The 20,944-nt window shown below is 40.0% G+C and overlaps 1 protein-coding gene across 1 annotated transcript in view; it reads left to right on the forward strand.

Annotated features, from left to right (window-relative positions):
* The window catches only part of lama1 (laminin, alpha 1), a 57,182-nt gene that overhangs the window by 19,343 nt on the left and 16,895 nt on the right, over window positions 1-20,944 (forward strand). The window contains exons 7-34 of the mRNA XM_017706831.2: window positions 56-173; window positions 1,372-1,550; window positions 3,114-3,219; window positions 4,245-4,402; window positions 4,530-4,670; window positions 5,873-6,037; window positions 6,659-6,763; window positions 6,913-7,127; window positions 7,421-7,532; window positions 7,633-7,743; window positions 8,801-8,928; window positions 9,142-9,228; window positions 10,086-10,297; window positions 10,566-10,672; window positions 11,902-12,082; window positions 12,259-12,395; window positions 12,480-12,713; window positions 13,304-13,447; window positions 15,682-15,864; window positions 16,203-16,388; window positions 16,950-17,077; window positions 17,955-18,075; window positions 18,272-18,412; window positions 18,799-18,917; window positions 19,828-19,914; window positions 20,004-20,197; window positions 20,532-20,674; window positions 20,777-20,878. Coding sequence (XP_017562320.2) covers window positions 56-173; window positions 1,372-1,550; window positions 3,114-3,219; window positions 4,245-4,402; window positions 4,530-4,670; window positions 5,873-6,037; window positions 6,659-6,763; window positions 6,913-7,127; window positions 7,421-7,532; window positions 7,633-7,743; window positions 8,801-8,928; window positions 9,142-9,228; window positions 10,086-10,297; window positions 10,566-10,672; window positions 11,902-12,082; window positions 12,259-12,395; window positions 12,480-12,713; window positions 13,304-13,447; window positions 15,682-15,864; window positions 16,203-16,388; window positions 16,950-17,077; window positions 17,955-18,075; window positions 18,272-18,412; window positions 18,799-18,917; window positions 19,828-19,914; window positions 20,004-20,197; window positions 20,532-20,674; window positions 20,777-20,878 — 4,044 coding nt within the window. The remainder of the gene's footprint in view (window positions 1-55; window positions 174-1,371; window positions 1,551-3,113; window positions 3,220-4,244; window positions 4,403-4,529; window positions 4,671-5,872; window positions 6,038-6,658; window positions 6,764-6,912; window positions 7,128-7,420; window positions 7,533-7,632; window positions 7,744-8,800; window positions 8,929-9,141; window positions 9,229-10,085; window positions 10,298-10,565; window positions 10,673-11,901; window positions 12,083-12,258; window positions 12,396-12,479; window positions 12,714-13,303; window positions 13,448-15,681; window positions 15,865-16,202; window positions 16,389-16,949; window positions 17,078-17,954; window positions 18,076-18,271; window positions 18,413-18,798; window positions 18,918-19,827; window positions 19,915-20,003; window positions 20,198-20,531; window positions 20,675-20,776; window positions 20,879-20,944) is intronic.

Raw genomic sequence — 20,944 nt, forward strand, 5'->3', positions numbered from 1 at the left:
TTAGAAACTGCAGTGTGTGTCCGTCAGTGTGTCTAACTGCCTCTGTCTTCTCCAGAAACTGCAGTGTGTGTGTGAACACAATACATGTGGAGAGAGCTGTAATGAGTGTTGCCCCGGCTACCACCAAGAACTGTGGCAACCTGGGACCATCTCCGATGGCAACACATGCGAGAGTAAGGCAGATACACACTCACAGCCTACTTCAAAATAATGAGAAATTGACCAGCTTTTAAAGGGCACATCTTTTCTTTTGTCAATTCTAGTTTTCCCCTGACAATTATGGGGTTTTAAATATAAATAAAATAAAATATAATAAAACAGTTATTATTCTTGATTTTTTTTTTTTTTTTTTGGGGGGGGGGTGCTAACAGATCATCATGACAGTGTGAATGGACATAGTGAACAGAATGGAAATTCTATTAATTATGACATTACAAGCAACTGCATTGTTTGAGCACCAAAATTCAGAAACAGCCAGCAGCAGTCAGGAATGTTCATTAGTAAGCTGATCAACAGCGTTGATACAGTCACTTAAGTTTTCTTCAACTGTCATGAAAAAAAAGTATCAAGAATTGAATCAAATCATGGTCATACACCCCTACTATTTTACCAGCTGTGTTTATCTCTTAGGATTAAACAGCATGTTTTTGTTACTGCGCCTTTAAGACATATGTGTAAATGACTTCAGTTTTGATCGGCTGCCCTGTACTGTACTTTGATCAAGAAGCAATTCAGCTGAAACACTCCTTATAACTTCCTAGTCAATGGGCGGAGCTAATCGGCTATAGGCTAAATAGTTGGCATGTGTAAACGTGTTGATTTTTCAGAATAGGCTGATTATGCAGTTTATTTCCCATGCATAGACTGTATAGACTGTGGAGTGAATGGTAAAATTGTATGGTAAAAAATGGTGAAACAATGCTTACATACTACATCAAACTTGCATTTCAATGGAAAATTCAGTTTTCCATCAATTTTAACTTGAGGGATTAGTGTACAAATGTAGGTGCATTGCAATTTAGCTTACAGCTTGTTTGTTAGTTTTTGGCATAATTTGAAAATGCCTGTTACTTTTTACATTGTGTGTAAATTTCATGAAGAATGGACCAAAAGAAACGGCCCAAAATGACTTGGAAAAAAGTCTCGTTCCAATGACTTACAGTAAAAGTAAAGTAAGTTTTTTCCTGTTCCTGGAAAGTTACCATTTTGAAGATACAAAGTTTTCTTCTGACAACAGCGATATATACAGTATAAAATGAATCATTAATCTCTTTTGTGATAAATTGTGGTTTGTTGCTCTTTTTACTGCTTCCTCAGCTGCTTAATTTACCACGTTCCCTTTCCCTCCTTCTGTTCTTTTCCATTCATCAGAATGCAACTGTCACAACAAGGCAGAGGACTGTTATTACAACCAGACCGTGGCTGATCTGAAGATGAGCATGAACACACACGGCCAGTTTGTGGGAGGTGGAGTGTGTATCAATTGCACGCAGAACACTGCGGGGGTTAACTGCGAGACTTGTGCTGATGGGTACTATAGACCACACAAGGTACAGAGCTCCTCGAGTGTGTGTGTGTGTATGCATGTATGTGTGTGGCCCAATAAGCCCCCTGTCTGCCATGTAACACCAGTTTTATTACACCTGAATTGCATCGGAATGGCCATTTGTGTGGTCATGATTGCTGGTACTAAAGAAAGTACAATAACAGTTTAAGAAAAGGATCATAGTATGAGCTCAGCAGCAGGAATACAGAGTTTATGGTATCAGCGTCCTTTATGGCTTGTTTATGGTAGCAGTGTTCTTTAGCTTTGTGATAAAGCTGATCTGTGTGAGTAAAGGCTTGATGCAGCAGAGCTGTAGACGTACTGCCTTGTCTGAATGATTTATACACGCTACACTCAAGAGTTATAGTAGATTCTACTACTAGCAGGGATTCTGTATAATAAAAAAAACAGGAAATACAGTAATACTAATAATGTATACACATGGCAAAGTGAACACACTTATTTTACATACACATTCTTATAAACAAATTCTGCATCTATTCCATGTTCTGTTTAAAGACTTACTCTGTGCCTTTGTGTTATACCACTGGTGCCAATCAAAAAAAGACACAATGCAAAACACAGATGTTGCAGAAACATCTCATACACTGAAGGAATACACTCACTGGCCACTTTAGGTACAGTTAGGTTGTTAGTGAAAGGTTGGACCCCCTTTTGCCTTCAGAACTGCCTTAATTCTTCATGGCATACTTACAGCAAGGTGTTGGAAACGTTCCTCAGAGATTTTGGTTGGTTATTTGAGTTCCTGTTGCCTTTCTATCATCTCAAACCAGTCTGCCCATTCTCCTCTGACCTCTCACATCAACAAGGCATTTTCGTCCACACAACTGCCGCTCACTGGATATTTTCTCTTTTTCGGACCGTTCTCTGTGAACCCTAGAGATGGTTGTGAGTGAAAATCCCAGTAGATCAGCAGTTTCTGAAATACTCAGACCAGCCTGTCTGGCACCAACAAGCATGCCACGTTCAAAGTCACTTAAATCACCTTTCTTCTCCATTCTGATGCTCGGTCTGCACTTCAGCAAGTTGTCTTGACCACCTCTACATGCCTAAATGCATTGAGTTGTGGCCATGTGATTGGCTGATTAGCTATTTGTGTTAACAAGCAATTGAACGTAATAAAGTGGCCAGTGAGTGTGCAGTGTTTAAAATCTGTTATTTTAGATTTACACCATCACATCATTCTACCATCTTGAAAAAATCTCAGATGTTTTGCTTATTTTACGTTACGTTCTTTTCAGTGGTCGTAATTTTAACGCTATAAAGTTTGGTCAGTACCTCAAACTTCCTGCTGAAACAACTGCATGAATTAGGACGTGCTTTATGCTTTGTGCTTTATGCGCTTGATTTTACGCATTAATGCTAATTCATCGTTTGCGCTGAAATCTCCTTTTTCCACATCTGCAAGTTTCATTAATCAAACACAGAGCAGCTCTTATGTGACTGAAGATGGTTAAATCTGCTCTCTTTTTACACAACTTTGATGAATAAGGGCCAGTGTGTCTGCTTGTAATAGTTATTGAATGTTTGCTTTTGTTGTTCTCAGGTGTCCCCATATGCAAATGAGCCCTGTTTGGAGTGTAATTGTGATATAAGAGGCTCTGTCAGTCACATCTGTGTTAGAGACGACAACCATGCTAACCCTGGCAAAGGTGACAAACACACACACACACACACAAAACAGCTGTGAATGAAACTTGTTCTCTTCATTTTAAAGTCTCATAAGCATGACAAATATAGCATACATTATATAACATAGCTTACATTTATTATTAGACATAATGTGTAACAACGTGTAACAATACTCAACATTTAAAATTTGAATGGATATGATAGTGATGTCTCGATATGATACACTTTTCCATGGAGCAAAAATAAGGAGTGTCTTGTGTTTTTACATAATTTTATATGTTAAAATTTTTCAAAGTTTATCCTACAGAGCTCTGATTATTTCATACACAGAATTGTTTGGCTCAGATAAATAAAAGGATTTTTTTTTTCAGTGTTTTCCATGTTCCCTAAAATTCATAACCCCTTTAATCTTAGCTAGTCAGAGAAAACACCCACTCCTTTGAGTGCTTGTGTGATAAAGTGCACTCAGATGCCTGGATTTAATCATTGACCTGTTGACCTATGTGATGTATAGGGTACTCTCTTTTTTTTCCCAATAATTTTGTAGGTAGTTTGACCAGAGGATGATAGGTCCCTTGGTTCCTCCCAAGGTTTCTTCCTCAGCTCTGAGGGAGTTTCTCCTTGCCACTGTCACCCCTGGCTTGCTCACCTGGGGTTTTTACATTCAAGTTAAAATTTTGTCTTTTCTGGAATTCTGTGAAGCTGCTTTGTGACAACATCAGTTGTAAAAAAGCGCCACAAATAAATTGGATTTGATTTGATTTGATTTGATTTTGCGTTCACGAAAGATGATAAATGAAAGATCCTCAGAAGAAACTGAGCTTCATACTGACATGCAGTCTATATTTCAGTACACAATTTAAAAATGAATTTTTCGATATATATTGAAATCCTTAAGTGATCACTCTCTCCACATGCCGCTAATAGCATTGTGAAAATGACACCCTGACTAATTTGATGCCTGCTAGCTTACATTCATTATTACACGTTTGCTTATGTGACAAACTGCCCCTTTTGTAAGACTTTGTGTTTTGTTTTTGTGCAGGTCTCCTTCCAGGTCAGTGTTTGTGTAAGGAGGGTTTTGCAGGGGAGAGGTGTGATCGCTGTGCCTTTGGCTACAGGGATTTCCCCTTGTGCACACACTGTGAGTGCAGTCTCGAAGGTAGCCATAACATTGACCCCTGTACAGAGTGCATCTGCAAGGTAATACACACACACACACACACACACACATACAGGCATAACTAAAGTAATATGAATTGTTTTCCAGATCTTTAAATCATATCTCCTGACTGGTGTGATCAACTATGTTGTGTCTTTGTTTCTACAGGCCAATGTGATGGGTGCAAACTGTGACCTGTGTAAGCAGGGCTTCTACAACCTGCAGGCCAGTAACCCGGAGGGCTGCACAGAGTGCTTCTGCTTCGGTGTCTCTGACGTGTGTGAGAGCTCTACCTGGAATACTTCTTTGGTACGGTATCACACACATACACATCCAGAATCTAGTAGTGTATGTTCTGTAATTTGCAGTGCGATGTGCTGCTATGCATTATGATTGATTTATAATTCAGTGAGGTATCTTCTGCTCATATGCTGTGTGAGACAGGGCTGCACAACATGTAATTTGTTCATCATTGTTATGATGACCAGTGACCATACACGGTTTGTTTCTGAAGGCTGTTTATGCAAACCACCAAATGTAATTATTTTGTTCAAAAATAATGCAGGCCAATGTTTTCAATGCTTTCAGGTTCAAGCAGAGTGCACATTGTAATTAAACCATTAAAACCTTACTAGGATAGTGTGCAATAAAAAGTGCAGTACTAAAAGTGGAGGTACTGAACCTAAAAATGAAATAAAAACATGTACACATTATACATTCAACCTGGGACATTTTTGGACAAAACATCAATTTTGTTTAATCACAATCATATCTTATTTGCTATTTGACCACCTTTCTTAGAATTTAGTATATTGCGATCTCAACATGTATTATTGTTTTGTTCCATGGAATAAATTCCTCTATTATTATTCTCATTTCATTGTTATCCTTTTTTTTTTTTTTTTGCTACAAGGCACACGTTTAACAGATATTTTCAGTTTGTACTTTTTAGTTCTTGTAGGATGAACCAAGAATATAAAATATGACATCTCTGCACCGTTTAACCTCCAACTTCATCAGCAGTCCCTACCACTTCTTTCCCAAAATCAGTCAACTTAGCTCACTTCCCAAAGATATGCGTGTGATTAATTATTTTTGCCACAATTTTCCAATTACACTCTTGAAAATGAAAGTTTTGTGAGTTCCAGTAAAGACATTCTCTCAAATGTCTTGACCAATTCATTCATTAAGCTTATCCTTCCATCTAAGCCTCATATATACAGTGATATCACGTACAGTATTAGATAGAGCCGTGTAAATGCTGGGCACTGCTTTCCTTATTTTCTGGTTTAGTTGGTCTTTTGTAAAGTATTATTCTATATGTACCTTGTATATTCTTTAGGAACGTGGGCGTTACACTTGTATATTTTAATATACAATAAGATGTTTAGCAATCTCAGTACAGAGCAGTGTATTCGCATTACTGAGATTTGGTCTGTATCTTGTAGCCCCAGTGCCAATTGTCTTATAGTGTCTGAAGTAATGCATGCATTCATTCTGTCGTTATGCAGATTGTGCACAGAGATGGCTGGCTCCGCCCCTCCATCCACAGCACCTCAGTCCACGCCGTCTCTATGATTGAAGACAACCTCATCATCGCTAGCAATGCTACGGCAACCACAGGCCACCTCTCTGTGTTTTCCTGGACCGCTCCAGAGCTTTTCCTCGGCAATCAGGTTTGTCTATCTCTCATCTCTCTTCCTCTTTCTCTCACTTTCTTGCTCACCCTACTTTCCTTCCAGCCCTTCATCATGTTCATGTTAATAGCTGCTGCCCTCTAATTACACCTGATCAGTAACGGACTCATTATTACATTATTACATTTAGAAATAATTAGCTTACACATGACCAGGGTGACTCTTAATATTTGTCGCCACTGATCCCCTGGGTGATTAATGAAATTGAAATAAGTAATTATCCCTCACACTAATACTGGTTCTAAGTGAAGGAGATGGCAATTATCATTAGAAATGGCTCTCATTTAGGGGTCTTGCTCCCATGTTAATACAGAAATTAAATGTCCAACAGGTGTCCAGCTGTTGCCTGCGGCTGTAAATTCATGTTTCCTCAGATCATTATTGCAAGAGGCTAATCAAAAACATTAATAACCAGCCTTCAGCATGAAGCACACTAGATGATGTATAACACAGTTTTAGTAAAAGAGGACTGACCGCATAGGTAATCACGCTGATACTAGAAGAAACAATAAAAATAAAACATTCAAAAATTCAAATGTCAAATATTGATAAATATGTTTTTAGGAAAGGCAAGAACTAACATGTTCTTTCTCACCATAGCTGACTGCTTATGGAAGCTTTCTAAACTACAGTGTGGCGTATGATGTGTCGGTTGACAGTAATGTGGACAAAGCGCTCCCATCTCATTTTGACGTGGTTGTACAGGTAATCTACATCCATGCATTTTATTGCTGAAGTACAGTGAAAAGCATATTTGACTGTTGTTTGTTTGGGAATGGCAGCAGACAAAAGACATCACCAAAACTCTGTCAATAATGTCCCTCCCCTGCCTCTTAAATCACTGGTACTCCTAGGGGAATGGGAGGACCATGAGGCAGCAGCAGTCTAGGAGTGTGCTCCTGAACCCTCACAGGGAGCAGCAGGTGGTGCTGGAGATCCTGCCGCGCTTGTTTGTGGACGTGCACACAGAGCGGAGGGTTCAGAGAGACGAGCTGATGAGTGTCCTGGCTGATGTGGCCAGCCTCAGGATCAGAGCTCACCTGAACAGCAGCGTGGATGGAGTCCTCCGGTGAGACGCTGTTTTGTGGCCCTTTTTGCGTAGTCCAGTATAAAATAGACAGCACTGTGCAAATGTCCAGGCAAATTGTTTAACCCCATTCATCTGAGCAGGAAGTTTATTTTCATTTGTGAAAACACTATATTACCTTAGAATAAGTACAAATAAAGATGAATACAGATAGCAAGAAGTAGCAATAAATATAAAAAGCTGTGAGCTGTTTAGAAGAAAACCAGTTTGGTTCCTGGTTGCCACAAGATGGAAATCGTTAAGAAAACACATTAACATGCATAAAATCACTATAGGTTGAGCTCAGTGTCTTTGGCTGTGGCTGACCCCACCTCCAGAAGCTCTACTCCAGCTCCAGATGTGGAGCAGTGTGAGTGCCCATGGGGATATTCAGGGACTTCCTGTGAGGTAGGACTGCAGTTGGTCTTTGGTGTCCCCATTTAAGGTAGTCTTTCCTGAGACTTTGGTTTGCTCTCACTGACACTCTCTTTCCTTTCTTTCTCTGTAGTACTGTATTTCAGGGTTTTATCGAGTTGGAGGCATCCTCTTTGGAGGAAACTGTCTTCAGTGTGAGTGTAATGAACATGCCACTGAATGTGACATCGATGGAGTGTGTCTGGTGAGTTTTCAGTTGTATGTGGGTTAGAGGTCTGCAGGGGCATAAAGTTGAAGCCCAAATCTGACTCATACCTGAGGTTTTGAGACCAAACCCGACCAGGTCTGATTAGTACTGCTAAATTTAAAGCCCAAGTCCACTTGTGCACACTAACAGTGATGGCTTATCACAGACACGGTTTTACTCTGCTTAGCTTAGTTACAAGTGCAAGTTGATCAACAGTAAATGCCACGCTAGAATAAAGTGGTATTTTACACATCTGCAATATATTAACAGTCTGTATTATCAGCATTATGTGGAATTGCTGGCAGACCTGGCAGAGAACAGTATCCTGTCCCCTGTGATGAACTGTTTAAGCCGTTGTTCTAAGTTTGTCTTGCTACTGCTGCTAGTGTAAAAATGCTTACCGACTTTGGATGAGCTTAACTAGTAAGAGAAAGCATCTTTCCACAAAGCCAACACATCCCTTTCATCATTAATGCTGTGATTGAGACGGGTGTACTATTGAACTTTATCTTTGGTTTCATTCAGGTACGTTCCTCCCAAACGTCCCACTCCTCAAACCCCAGAGCTTATCCGAATGCAGCTATAGACTATAACGATATGCTGACACAATCTATCAAATTAAGGCAAATCTACTATATAAAAAATCACTTATTAGAAAAGTCTGTTCTGAGCCCAAAGCTGTATGTGGAAAATCAACATGATCCTGGCCAAAAACCTGATGTTTTGATTGGCCCATGTGGGCTCAGGTCAGGAAGCAGATGTCTAATGTGGATGATATGCCAGTTGAACTTGAGTCATTACTCATGATAGAAAACTCACAAAGATGGACATCATCATTTGATAAAGAACGAAAATATTTGTTATTATGCCATTCTTTTCTATGTTTCTTCATTTCATTTCTTAGAATGCTGTATAATTTTATCCAGAATATTAATGCTGTGTGTGCTAATTTACAGTACATAACATTTAGGTTGCTATGGTGTGTTGCCTGTCACATGTGACTGTATGTTTGTGTGAATGTGATTGAAATACTGAAGCCCTGTTTCTTCCCCAGAGCTGCTCTCACAACACTACAGGACCCCACTGTGACCAGTGCCTGCCAGGTTACTATGGCGACCCCACGGAGGGCACAGCAGAAGACTGCCAGCGATGCGCCTGCCCGCTGACACTGGCGTCTAACAAGTGAGTTAGTACGTGTGTGTGTGTGTGTGTGTGTGTGTGTGTGTGTGTGTGTATGCGTGACTGCATTCAGCCCTCAGTTCTGTGGGCTTGAAATTTGCCAGGAAATGTACTGAATGACACAGAGCTGCTTTGAGAATATTCAAACAGCAGATCTGTAAGAGCAAAATGGTGCAGAAGGATTCATTGTTTATGATTTTTCTTTTTTGTTTCCAGCTTCAGTCCTACCTGTTCTCTACAAGGTCCTGGAGAGGTCATGTGTGACCAGTGTGAGCAGGGTTACACAGGGGCCAAATGTGAGAGGTACAGTCAGCACCTACATGCAAAAAGAACAAATAAATATATTAAAAAAGAGATAATAATCAGAATATATAAAGCTGCATTTAGTTTAAAACTAACAAGAAACCTAAAACACTACAAGGACATGGGACACTGGAAAATGGTCCTAAGGGATGTTTAACTGCAACATTTAAAAATAAATAAACATATTAATCTGAGTATATAAAAGGCCAGTACGCACTGATGTATATTTGTATTTAATATTTTATCATTTCTTTTTTAGAACCAGCAGTTGTCAGGGGTTGTTTTTAAGTTAATGCTAAATTTCTTTTCTGATCTTGCACTTACCAGAAGCTTTGGGGCCTTTAACTTAAACACAAGTGATTTTAAAGTCCAAATTGGAAGTGTAAGCAGAGTTGCATGCTTGTTCTGAGCCCCAAATCAGCCTAATGTTTTGTAAACTCAAAAAAATCAACCCATGCCATATTGTCCAATAGCCAGTGTGTGTTTAGGTATTGAATTTTCAGCATGTACAGAAGATGCCGGTGGGCCTGACAAAGTCAGCTACCTCATAACATATCAACAAATTGACTGGTCACTGTTTAGCTCATTTGCATAAAACAAGAGCAGAGTGAGAAGGATGTGCATCAGCAGTTGAACGTGTGTGAATATTGTCATCACATTATGGCATATTTTTACATTTTATTTGAAGTAAGTTGTCCAAAAAATACATATATGCTATTTATACTGCTATGTATGTCACATGCTCCTTAAAATTTCAGCGCTTCCAACACAAAACGCTCAGTGCAAATACACCTCATCTTTTCCTGAATGTAAGTCAGTTCATAAGTGTTTTCTCCGCTGTGCCTCATTCTTCTCAGGTGTGCTAATGGATATTATGGGAACCCCACTGTCCCAGGTCAGAAGTGCTCAGTGTGTGAGTGTAATGGTAACGTGGACACGTCTGAGCCGGGCCACTGCGACAGTGTAACAGGCGAGTGTCTGAAGTGCGTGCAACACACATCAGGCCGACACTGCGAGCGCTGTGAAGATGGTTACTATGGTGACGCCGTGACAGCAAAGAACTGCCAAGGTAGGAGCATCAACGAGTTTGTTTTCCATTATCAGTTTCTATTGTCAGTTTCTATTCAGCTGAAATCACTTTTCACACGGACAGTGTTCTGTGTGTGTTGTATGTATTTGCATATTGTGTTTTCAGTCCTTCACTAAAGGCCACTAAAAATAAATAGTGCATAAATCTTGAAAATATGGATATAGGGCCATCTAGAGGAAAGGAATTGTATTGCACATCTTTGCTCCTCTCCATTTTTACAATTATTTATTTACGTTTTTTTTTTCAGACTGTGGCTGCCATTCTAACGGCTCAGTGTCCAGTGTGTGTAACATCATAACTGGGCAGTGTGAGTGTAAGGCCAGTGTGGTGGGAGACAAGTGTGAACACTGCCAGGTAAGTTGAAGCTCTTCCAAGAGACTTTTTTTACTTTTCTTCATTACTTGTACTGTTAAATATTACTGTCATCCAGCATTCATTAAGGTATATATTTCATCAGTGGCATAACAGAACATAGTAACTCAGAATGTTAACTGTATAGGAAAAGGAAAAAACATTCATAAATATTCATGTGTGTTTACAGCAAGCTTTTATTCTAAATAACTGGGAAATAATTTGCCATAAAATGTTCACAATATGTGAAGGAAAGCTTCTTATTGTGAAAAAAATAAAATAAAATAATGATGGTTTTGATACAGCATTCATGATTTCATTCCTTGTACTATATAACTGCTTTCCCTCGTCAAATCACTCTGCAGTTCTTAACCATGAATTGTAATTTATTTACAAACTGTTACATTGTTGCCAGTAGCTGTCTTAAATCCCATCGATCTTCCTCTGTGGTGACTGTCCTGAGCACAGTGATCTGAGTGAAGGACTCTTCATCCTTTTACTTGTGGTCCACCATGGTTGCCTTGTGGTGCTGGTCAAATGGGTTTTTAATATGCATCAGTGTGGTTTAATGTTCTTTCGCACTCTTCCGGATGGATGGTGGGGGACTGGTGGAGAGAGGGTCAGGACCTTGGCTGGAGTTGGGGTGTTTAATGAAGCAGCTGTTCCTCAAGCCTACAATCAGAGGCTTGGTCTGGAGTAAAGGGTGATAGGCGAGCCTCTGACAGCCAGGAGCTCCAGCAGGGTCTTCTTGGATGTGAAAGACTTCACATTTGGCACAGTGTCCTAATCGAGATGACACAGCTCACATTCAGTGTTCAGACAATAATTGGTCACAGTTTTTAATGGCAAGCTGGTCTGTTGTTGCAGTTGTAAGCATCTGCCCCAGCACTGTTTATTTGTCTGTTTATAGCTCAGATAAGAAAGACTAAGCATTTTATTTTCCCATAACACTATAAAACATGTATTTGTAGATGGAATGCAAAATGCAGATATTTTAGCACATTAGCCCAGCATCACCTAAACATTCTGTTCATGCCGAGAACAGTCAGCATAGCGTCACGTGTTGCTTTTTTAAGTGCACAGTCCAGCATTTTCTGCAGTTATTAGCCCAGTACAGATACTGGGCATTGAGTTAGTGCAGGCTCTAGTAGTGATAAGCTTTTACAATGTAATTACCTACTTTTCTTTTTTATGTAAATAAATAGGTGGCTAATATATGTTTTGTTCACCAGGTTGGTTTCCATGGCATTAACAGTGGTGATGGCTGCAGGTCATGTGAATGCAACCAGTCAGGATCAGTCTCTGAGGCATGTGCTGAAGATGGCCAGTGCCAGTGTATCGTTGGTGTATCCGGTGACAAGTGTGACCGCTGCCAGCACGGCTACTACAATTTTACAAACAACGGCTGCACACGTAAGCTGTGCACACGTTTTCTACAGTTTAACACAATGTCAGGTTGATTTTGGTCATGAACCAGAATGTATAAACGTTTCACTTAAAAAGTCGAGAATCACAATAAACACTGAACCAAAAGCCTAATAGGTAGGAACTAGAAGCTGTCTTCACTCAGCTAATCTTCTGTTGTATAGCTTGTGACTGCGCTCATACACACGGAAACTGCAACGCGGAGACAGGAGAGTGTATCTGTCCACCACACACCAGAGGAGAAAAATGTGAAATGTGTGAGGATGACCACTGGGGTCATGATGGAGTGACTGGATGCAAGGTAACGTAGATTAGTCCTGTGTCTTCTAAACATACAAAAACACACATAGTCAATTGACTGAGCCTCTGTCTGTGTGTCTCTCAGCCATGTAATTGCAGTGCAGCTGGATCCAACTCATCACAGTGTGATCTGCTGAGTGGTCAGTGTGCATGCAGGCTACAATTCACCGGTCAGAAATGCGACCGCTGCGCTTTAGGTTTCAGGAATTTCCCAGAGTGCACTGCATGCAACTGCAACACTAACGGCACTCGTGAAGACTTCTGCAATGATGGGCTGGGAGTGTGTGGATGTGAGGATCACGGAGTGTGTGTGTGCAAGGTACTGTCACAGCTCTGGGCTGTTTTTATTAAGAAATGTGGAATATAGTCAGAGGATTCTAACACCTTTGTTTTTGTGTTTATGATGATTACATAATGATAATCTGCTGCTGCAAAATACTATAACAGACATTCACAATAAAACATTATTCACAAACTTCATGCATTGGGTGACATCAATCACTGGCCTTTCTTTCCTTGAATATGAAGGACATGGGATCTGTATTTTTTAAAGATTCGTGGTGTATTATATACTGTATTCATTTATTGGAGGACATAGTCTTGAGTAGAGTACACTGTGTATAAATCTACTGTGTGTGGAAATGTAGTAAGGAAGTAAGAATAATGTTAACAATAATGTGTATAAAAGTGATTATTGTTAATTAATAACCATACTAATAATAAGTCATATTATTAATGCTACTGCAACATCTACTACTACTACTACTTCTACTACTGCTATCAATACTACTACTAATAATAACAATAATAACAAAGGAAAGTAAGGATAAATACGATTTTAAAACATATTTATTTCACTGAAACATTCATAGAACATACATAAAATGTCTCTTTACTTTTCTCTCTCAGGATAATGTTGGTGGTGGTGGTTGTGATGAGTGTAAGAGTGGTACGTTTGGTCTGTGGGGACAGAATCCGGCTGGCTGCAGTCCCTGTTTCTGTTTTGGAGTCTCTTCTGTCTGTGAGGAGCTTGGTGGTCTGGTCAGAGTGCCTGTGAGTATGCCTTTTTTTGTTTTTTTCTTTTTCATATTCTGCCATTATTTAATTCAAAATAATTTCACCATGATGTTACTAGGCATGGTGTGACATGCTATGTAAAATAATGGTGTAAATCTTCAACCTCAATGACCTGATTTGATTGCAGTTCTTTTACAAAATTATGTGCATGATAAAATCTCAAATTTAGATTTAAAAGGGCCAAGGGCTGAACTGGAGACTGTGGAGCACCTGCAGGCTTCTCTTTTGGCTGGAGTACAGTCACAGGCCCATCTGTACTTCCAGCACTCAAATGAGTCAAATGAGGAAAGACTGTGAGAAGCACAATAATGTAGAAGTAATTAGTGGAAACTGGATGCAGTATGGAGATGAGCAGAATGACGGACCCATCTGTAATGGTCCTGGATATAAGGAGCACATTTGTGCCTATCTGAAGGATATGACCTTATAGTGTTTTTATCTTTTGCTGGTGCTTATAAGACATGTAGCCAAAGCAATAATGAAGAAACGGATAAAAGCTGTTTAGCTGTTGGTTTGGAGTTAACATATAATCTGTATCAGTGGATGATTGAGTGGTCTCTTTTATGGGCTAAAAGATGACAAAGCCTGTGTGAAATTACAGAGGGAATCTGGGGAGATTTATAAGAAAAGAGCGCAAAAAGTGCCACAATACAATAAGAGTAGCGACCTGATCTACCCAACATGGCTAAATTGAATTCAGCTACCTTAAGTTGCACCCATTTCTGACACAGGTGTTCAAATGTCTACATGCAGCTTGTATAATGCCCATAGTAAAGCATTGCCAATAGAATGGGATGCACTGGAGCATTTCCATATGAGCCTATGTCCACCATGCCCAGTTCCAGGCATCTGCTTGAGCTGCTGATGTAAAGCCCCAAGCACTGTAGTGGAACCGAGTTCATGGAGTAATGGAGCACTAATGAGCACCTTTGGGAAAAGTTAGAGTGACATTTGTAATCCAGAACTGATCATCCAGCATCAGTACCTGGCCTTGCTGATGTCCTTGTTGCTGAATGCAATCAGATCATCACAGAAATGTTCCAACATCTATTGTAAAGCCTTTACTGAAGAGTTTACTGAAGAGTTCACTAGCAGCAAATGGGCAGCAAATTCACTATTGATACCCTTTTTGCAGAAGAAACGTTGGATGAGCAGATGCGCAAACGTGTGCGTGCAAAGGGCATCCTAGCTAGCAAGTAGATCAGTAATTGTTTAAACTTTCTGTAAATGAATTTGCATCACCATAAATGCACATACATAGATACACTTCATTTTAATTAATAGTTCATAGATCAGGTGAGTCAGAGGTGAGTCTTTGTACCACTAGGTAAGGACTTTGGAGAGCCATCAGTTTGGACATGAGAGGGAATGTTGTTCCAATATTTAGGGGAAAGGATATTAAAGCAGTGAGAGCCTTGTGAGCATTCTGTTAAAGATGTTAAGGAAGGACATGTCAGGTAGCCTGAAGTCATCCTGTGCTGCAGTGCCAGGTTGGAGTTCTGAGTTATGATTTGGCAGTAGTGTGGGCCTCAGCCCTTCAAGGCTTGGAAAGCAAACACAGGTTAGTACTTAATCATAGCTACTAGAAGGAACCAGTGGAATGTACTCTGTAGGAGAGTCACATGAGAGAACTTTTGGAGACTAAAGACCGGGTGAGCAGGTGAGGTTTTTTGGCATGGTAAGCCTTTCCAGCCGGATCAAAAGAAAGATGAGCCTTCAGCAATAGTTGCAGTCACTGTATAGTCAGAAATATATACATTCACAGATCAAAATTAGCACCATTGGCTACTTTTTTACTCTTTACTTTCTAAAAGGGTGAGACAGAGCGAGTGACAGAACATATTGAAACAGGCAGCTAGAACAGTTTATTAACAGTTCTGCTGCTTTTGTTGTTTTGCAACTGTGAGATTTGCAGCCAGAAGCATTAATAAAAAATGCAGCGTGAACCCTTTAGAGCTCTAGATGCTTTGTAGAGGAGCAATAGTGTATGAAGTGGATGTTATGCACACCAGAAAGGTTCTTAGCAGTATGTGAGGAGTTTTGGGAATGTTTGAACCATGTTCGTTCCATCTTGTGAGGATGAAAACAAGCCATTTGTTATATGATTAGTTATGCATTCATATTGGAATTATTCAGATTTAATGGCATTGAGTTTATTGGACCTCTGCATTTGAAATTGCAATGTCTAATTGTATTTCTTCATTTGTTAGATCACTGTGGGTCGTGAAGCTGAGCATCTGCATGTAGTGAGTCAGAGTGACCTGCAGGGGACACTGGAGGGTGTTTACAACACAGATGGGGAAGTGCTACTGGATGTGGCTCAGCTCCAAAGTGCCTCCACTCTTGCTGGGCCTTACTATTGGAGACTGCCTCAGCGCTTCCAGGGCAGCAAGGTAACGTTGCAGAGTGTTGATCATGCAGGACGGTGTATTTTGATATTTTGTTTTAGCTTAGCTTAACAGTGTACAATGAAATTGAGCAGCAATCCAACGGCCCTTCCTACATACAAAACAATTTAAACATAAGGCTAAAATATCTAAACATAAGGCTAAAATATGCAAAGTGCGGTATTTAAGGGAAAAAAAGTATTATATATACTTCCTTTTATGATAGATCTAATTTGGCAAGTAAATATAAAATGTAAAATGTCATTTCTTTTATTCAGTTAGAGAGAAAATTCCATTAGAATATGTGTAACGTGGTTGACCCAAAGTCTCATCTGTCACTGTAGCTGTTGTCTTATGGAGGTGAGCTCTCATATTCTGTGGTCTTTGCTGCTCTGGATGGGTCGGGTCTGTCCAACTACGAGCCTCAAATACTGATGAGAGGAGGTCACCTGAGGAAGCTGGTGATCTACACAGATATGCCTGCTCCAGAGCATGGCATCCGCACCACACAGCGTGTCTCTCTTGCTGAGGTAAGCACTAACCACACACTCCACAGTCTGAAGTGTGTGGTAAATGTACAGAGAAGATGAAGCAGGCTTGCACATCATCACTCTAAAAAAAAGCTTTAAGACATAACCAGGGTGGTTGTTTTATAGGAGAAGGATAAAATGTTTTTAAATTGAATGTAAATTACTAAAACAAGATTTTCTTACGTGTAATTTTGGATCATTTCCAGTAGTCCATTCATCATGGACTATTCACATAAAATAAAAGGCAAAAATACATACATTAAGGGTGATTAAGGGGATGTTTACTTCAAATTTGCACTCATAACTAATTCCTTATTGTAGCAGTGTTTTCTACTGAATTGAAAGTTATACTAAACCTTTTCACCAGAAACTGCTGTATTTCTTGGGAACATAAGTAGGCTGATATATTTACTCAGCACCCTGCATAAAACATCTGAGTGTACAGTACTAAAGCCTGTGGAAGTATAGTGGATTGTGGCTGATTTAGCTTTAAGTGGGTCTTTTCTGAGGAACTATTCAAGGCTGGTTGAGTGAAGTGCTGATCTTTTTTTGACGAAACAGCACAAGTGGAAGTACTTCAACGCGGTGTCTGAGAAAGCTGTGAGCCATGCAGATTTCATGTCCGTCCTGAGCAATGTGGAATACATCATCATCAAGGCTTCATACGGCACTGGCCTCCAGCAGAGCAGGTCAGCACTCTGCCTTATTTAATACTCTCACCTGCTTGAGTACTGAATCTATAGCAGTGGTTCTCAAGCTGGTCCTCAGCGGCACCCAAATTTTTACTCATAACAAGAATGTTGACCGTCGAGGGGTCCGTGAAGACCAACTGGGGAACCATTGATATGCTGTAGACCAACAATAAAAATAATAGTAATATATTGGTTATTATATACACTCTAGATAGTGTAACTAAGATAATAATAATAACTACAATTTGCATGCTACTTATTAAAGGGCACATATCATGGAAAAAAGTACTATGTAAACATTGTGAATGTACCATTCACTATCCCACCCATATATAAAAAACAGCCCATATTGAGTCTCACTGATTTACGTATATTCACCTATTCAGCCTACCGCAGCTTAGCCCAGCCACTTTATACCTAAGTTATAAGGAGTTTTTCAGCTCTGAGGGCAACCAATCAGAACAGAGCTCATTTATATCAGTCTTAATTGCACAGTAACAAAAACAGCTTATTTAATCTTAAGGGATAAAGAGAGATTGGACAATGGTCATGTAAAAATGAATCTTGTCCATTATTGGAACAACACACACACTCACACACACACACACATTTTCTAAGCTGCTTCTCCCTCAGGATCGCAAGGTAGAACAACAAATCCACACAAATGTTACAATTGGACCTCAAGGGAAAAATAACATGCAAGAAAAACATGATGTTGGCCCTACATTTCTATAGTATTTTATAGATTTCATTTTATAGAGTTTTGTATTTGAAGATATCTCTGAGCTCACATGATGTTCGGGAGTCGCTCTCTGTGTTTTGCAGATTCATTGCTGCTTCTTGTGTTTGTAAATAATTTTTTGTCTCTATCCAGAATCTCAAATATCTCCATGGAGACGGCAGTGGAGGCAGATGAGGCTCCTGAGGGCACACAGGTGGCCAGGCTTGTGGAGGCATGTGAATGCCCTCCTGGTTACGCAGGCCTGTCCTGCCAGGTAACACCAGCACTCCTACTCTCATCGCTGCACACTGCAGTCGACATAAGTTATGACACTGCAGTCAACATAAGTTATGATCATTTTTAAAGACATTGTGAATAACTGAGCTCAATTCTCTGACAATAGGAGTTGTCAGTGCTGGAGGAGTGTTATCTGTATTTTTTAACCATCCCTATGTTTGTGTGTGTTGTAGGAGTGCGCTCCCGGTTACTACCGACAGTCTGTATCTGAGCTGAATATGAAAGGTAGGAACAGGCCTTTGATTCAGCCCTGTGTGCCCTGCCAGTGCAACAACCACAGCCTGGCCTGTGACCTGGACACGGGCAAGTGTCTGGTGAGACAAATTTCCTCACATCATATCCTGCTGCATTTTACAGCGTTAAAGCCAGAGCATACTGAAGCTTGAAGACTTAAGACTTGGATTTTGTAATGACTGGTTTGTTGATTTATGTTAAGAACATAGGACAGAGATTCTAAACTCAACTGCAGTGCACAGTCTCACAGTCTTCCAGCCTGAACAAAGTTGATTCAAAGCTTGATGAGTGAGATCAGTTACGCCAGTTGTCACAAAATGCAGGATTAAATCTAGCACTGTGACTGCATTACGCTGTTTTAGTCTCTGTTTTAGAATCACTTGATTAAATCAGTCTAATGTATCTAATTCTTAGTATTTTCTGCTGCGTTATATTGAGAGTGGCTAATTTTTCCCATTGTAAACAGGGCTGTCAGCACAACACAGCAGGGGAGCACTGTAATGTGTGTGCTCCAGGTTATTATGGCCGGGTGAAGGGATCCATCAGTGACTGCTCAATTTGTGCCTGTCCACTGCAAAGCAACAGGTAACAGCTGCCAGTACAACTCTAGTTCCTATACTTGGCCTTTATAGATACACAAACACAACACAAAGCCACCTTTTGGAGTTAGCTTCATGACGCATTGCAAAGGCACAGTAGATAAAAGCCCTAGGAGTTTACAGTTATAGGTGTTTTGCTATACATTCATAAGCATTCATATGCAGTTACATATTATATAGTGAACTAATTTGATTTACATTCTCTACCGACATGCTCAAATCTGTTTACTTCAACAGATTTTTTTTCTCTTTTGTGTGGGCGAAGTGAAAAATAATTAACATAGACCACAAAGCACCAAAGCTCATTTCCAAAAAGTTTGGAACAGTATATGAAATGCAAATTAAACACAGAAATCACTTTCATCTTCATTGTTTCTTTGTAAATATACATACATTTTGAAGTTGATACCTGCAGCATATTCAAAGAAAGTTGGGACAGGGACAGTTTAAGACTAGGAATGTTAGAAATGTTCAAAAAATATTTGGAACATGTACTGCCTACTAGATCTCTTTTAGAGATGTTGATGCCTATTTCGACATGACAACGCCAAGCCACATTCTGTTACAACAGCGTGACTGTGTAATCAAAGACTAGGCGTGCTGGAGGGGCTTGCCTGTTTCCCATTGAATTGCATCATGTGTGCAAACTTGTGTTTTTGTACTGTTTTAAATACAGTTTTATGCAGGTCAAATTTGCAAATCTCTACTTTCTGCTTTTATTAGCATTTTACATGCTGTTCCAACTTTGAGTTTTGCAAAAATAGGGTTTCATGATATATGTATACTCCATGTGGGACTGAGGAGGGTTTCATACTAATTGGATGTGCAGTACTTGAAGGGTGTTAAACTTTTTGGGATAAGATTGCTGATTGATTGTTGCTGGTGTATGTATGCAGTTTCAGCCCTACCTGTGTGCTGGAGGGTGTTGGAGATTTCCACTGTAATGCCTGTAAACCAGGCTACGAGGGGCGATACTGTGAGAGGTAAGCTTGCACAGATGCACTATATTTTAGTGTAATTGTGATGTATGAGGGTAAGATGTAGTAAGCGTCCATCTCTGCTGCCTCCACAGGTGTGCATTGGGTTACTATGGCAACCCTTCGGAGCCAGGCGGGAAGTGTGAGGTGTGCCAGTGCAGTGAAACTGGCTCCCTTCACAGCATATGTGATGCACAAACAGGAAAGTGTATGTGCAAGGCTGGGGTCAGAGGGCACTTGTGTGACCAGTGCGACAACAGATACGTCCTGTCTGATGACCAGTGTGTGTGTGAGTATCCTAGATTCCAAGTGTTCACGCACACTCATAATGTGCCCATCTTTCCACAATAATGACTCTGTGATGGTGGGCGGCGATGTTTAAACACATTTTGTAGTTCATTGTTATTCTTAATTGACTTTTTTCACAAAATTATACTTTCATGTTGTAGTCATCTAAAGCCAAAGCTTTAACAATTATGTTCAATTATATGCTTGGCTGATCGAATAGCTTGTCATTAAGTTGTTATGAAAACATAAGCAGCTCTATAAAAGTCCTTTCATCTTCCCTTTATGATGGATGATATAGTAAGTGCTTAATTCTAGCTCACAATTTCTTTCTCTAGCATGCGACGATGAATGCACTGGGGTGCTGCTGGATGATGTGGATGCTATAGAAGCTTTGTTCCAGTCTCTGAACCTCAGTGGTGTTATCCTGGCGCCCTACAGCCTGCTGATCAGCCTAGAGAATCAGACTCAAGAGCTCCAGGTATGTGCATGCTCAGACTCATCACTTAGTTGAGTAATAACTCAAAATACCATTTTATCTCATTGTTATTAGATTCATTCTGTAATCTTCCTTTTCTCCTAGACTGCATTCTCATCAGAGCAGAACACAACTTATCAGCTGGGGAACAAAAGAGAAAGGGCTGTAACAAATCTCAGCCAGCAAGTGGATGAGCTGCAACAAAAGGTTTTTATGTCATACTTGGCCTCATATCTGATGTATTGGTTGAAATGTCCTTGATATCTTTAATAC

Source organism: Pygocentrus nattereri, chromosome 3, assembly GCF_015220715.1.
Source record: "Pygocentrus nattereri isolate fPygNat1 chromosome 3, fPygNat1.pri, whole genome shotgun sequence".
Classification (NCBI taxonomy): Eukaryota; Metazoa; Chordata; class Actinopteri; order Characiformes; family Serrasalmidae; genus Pygocentrus; species Pygocentrus nattereri.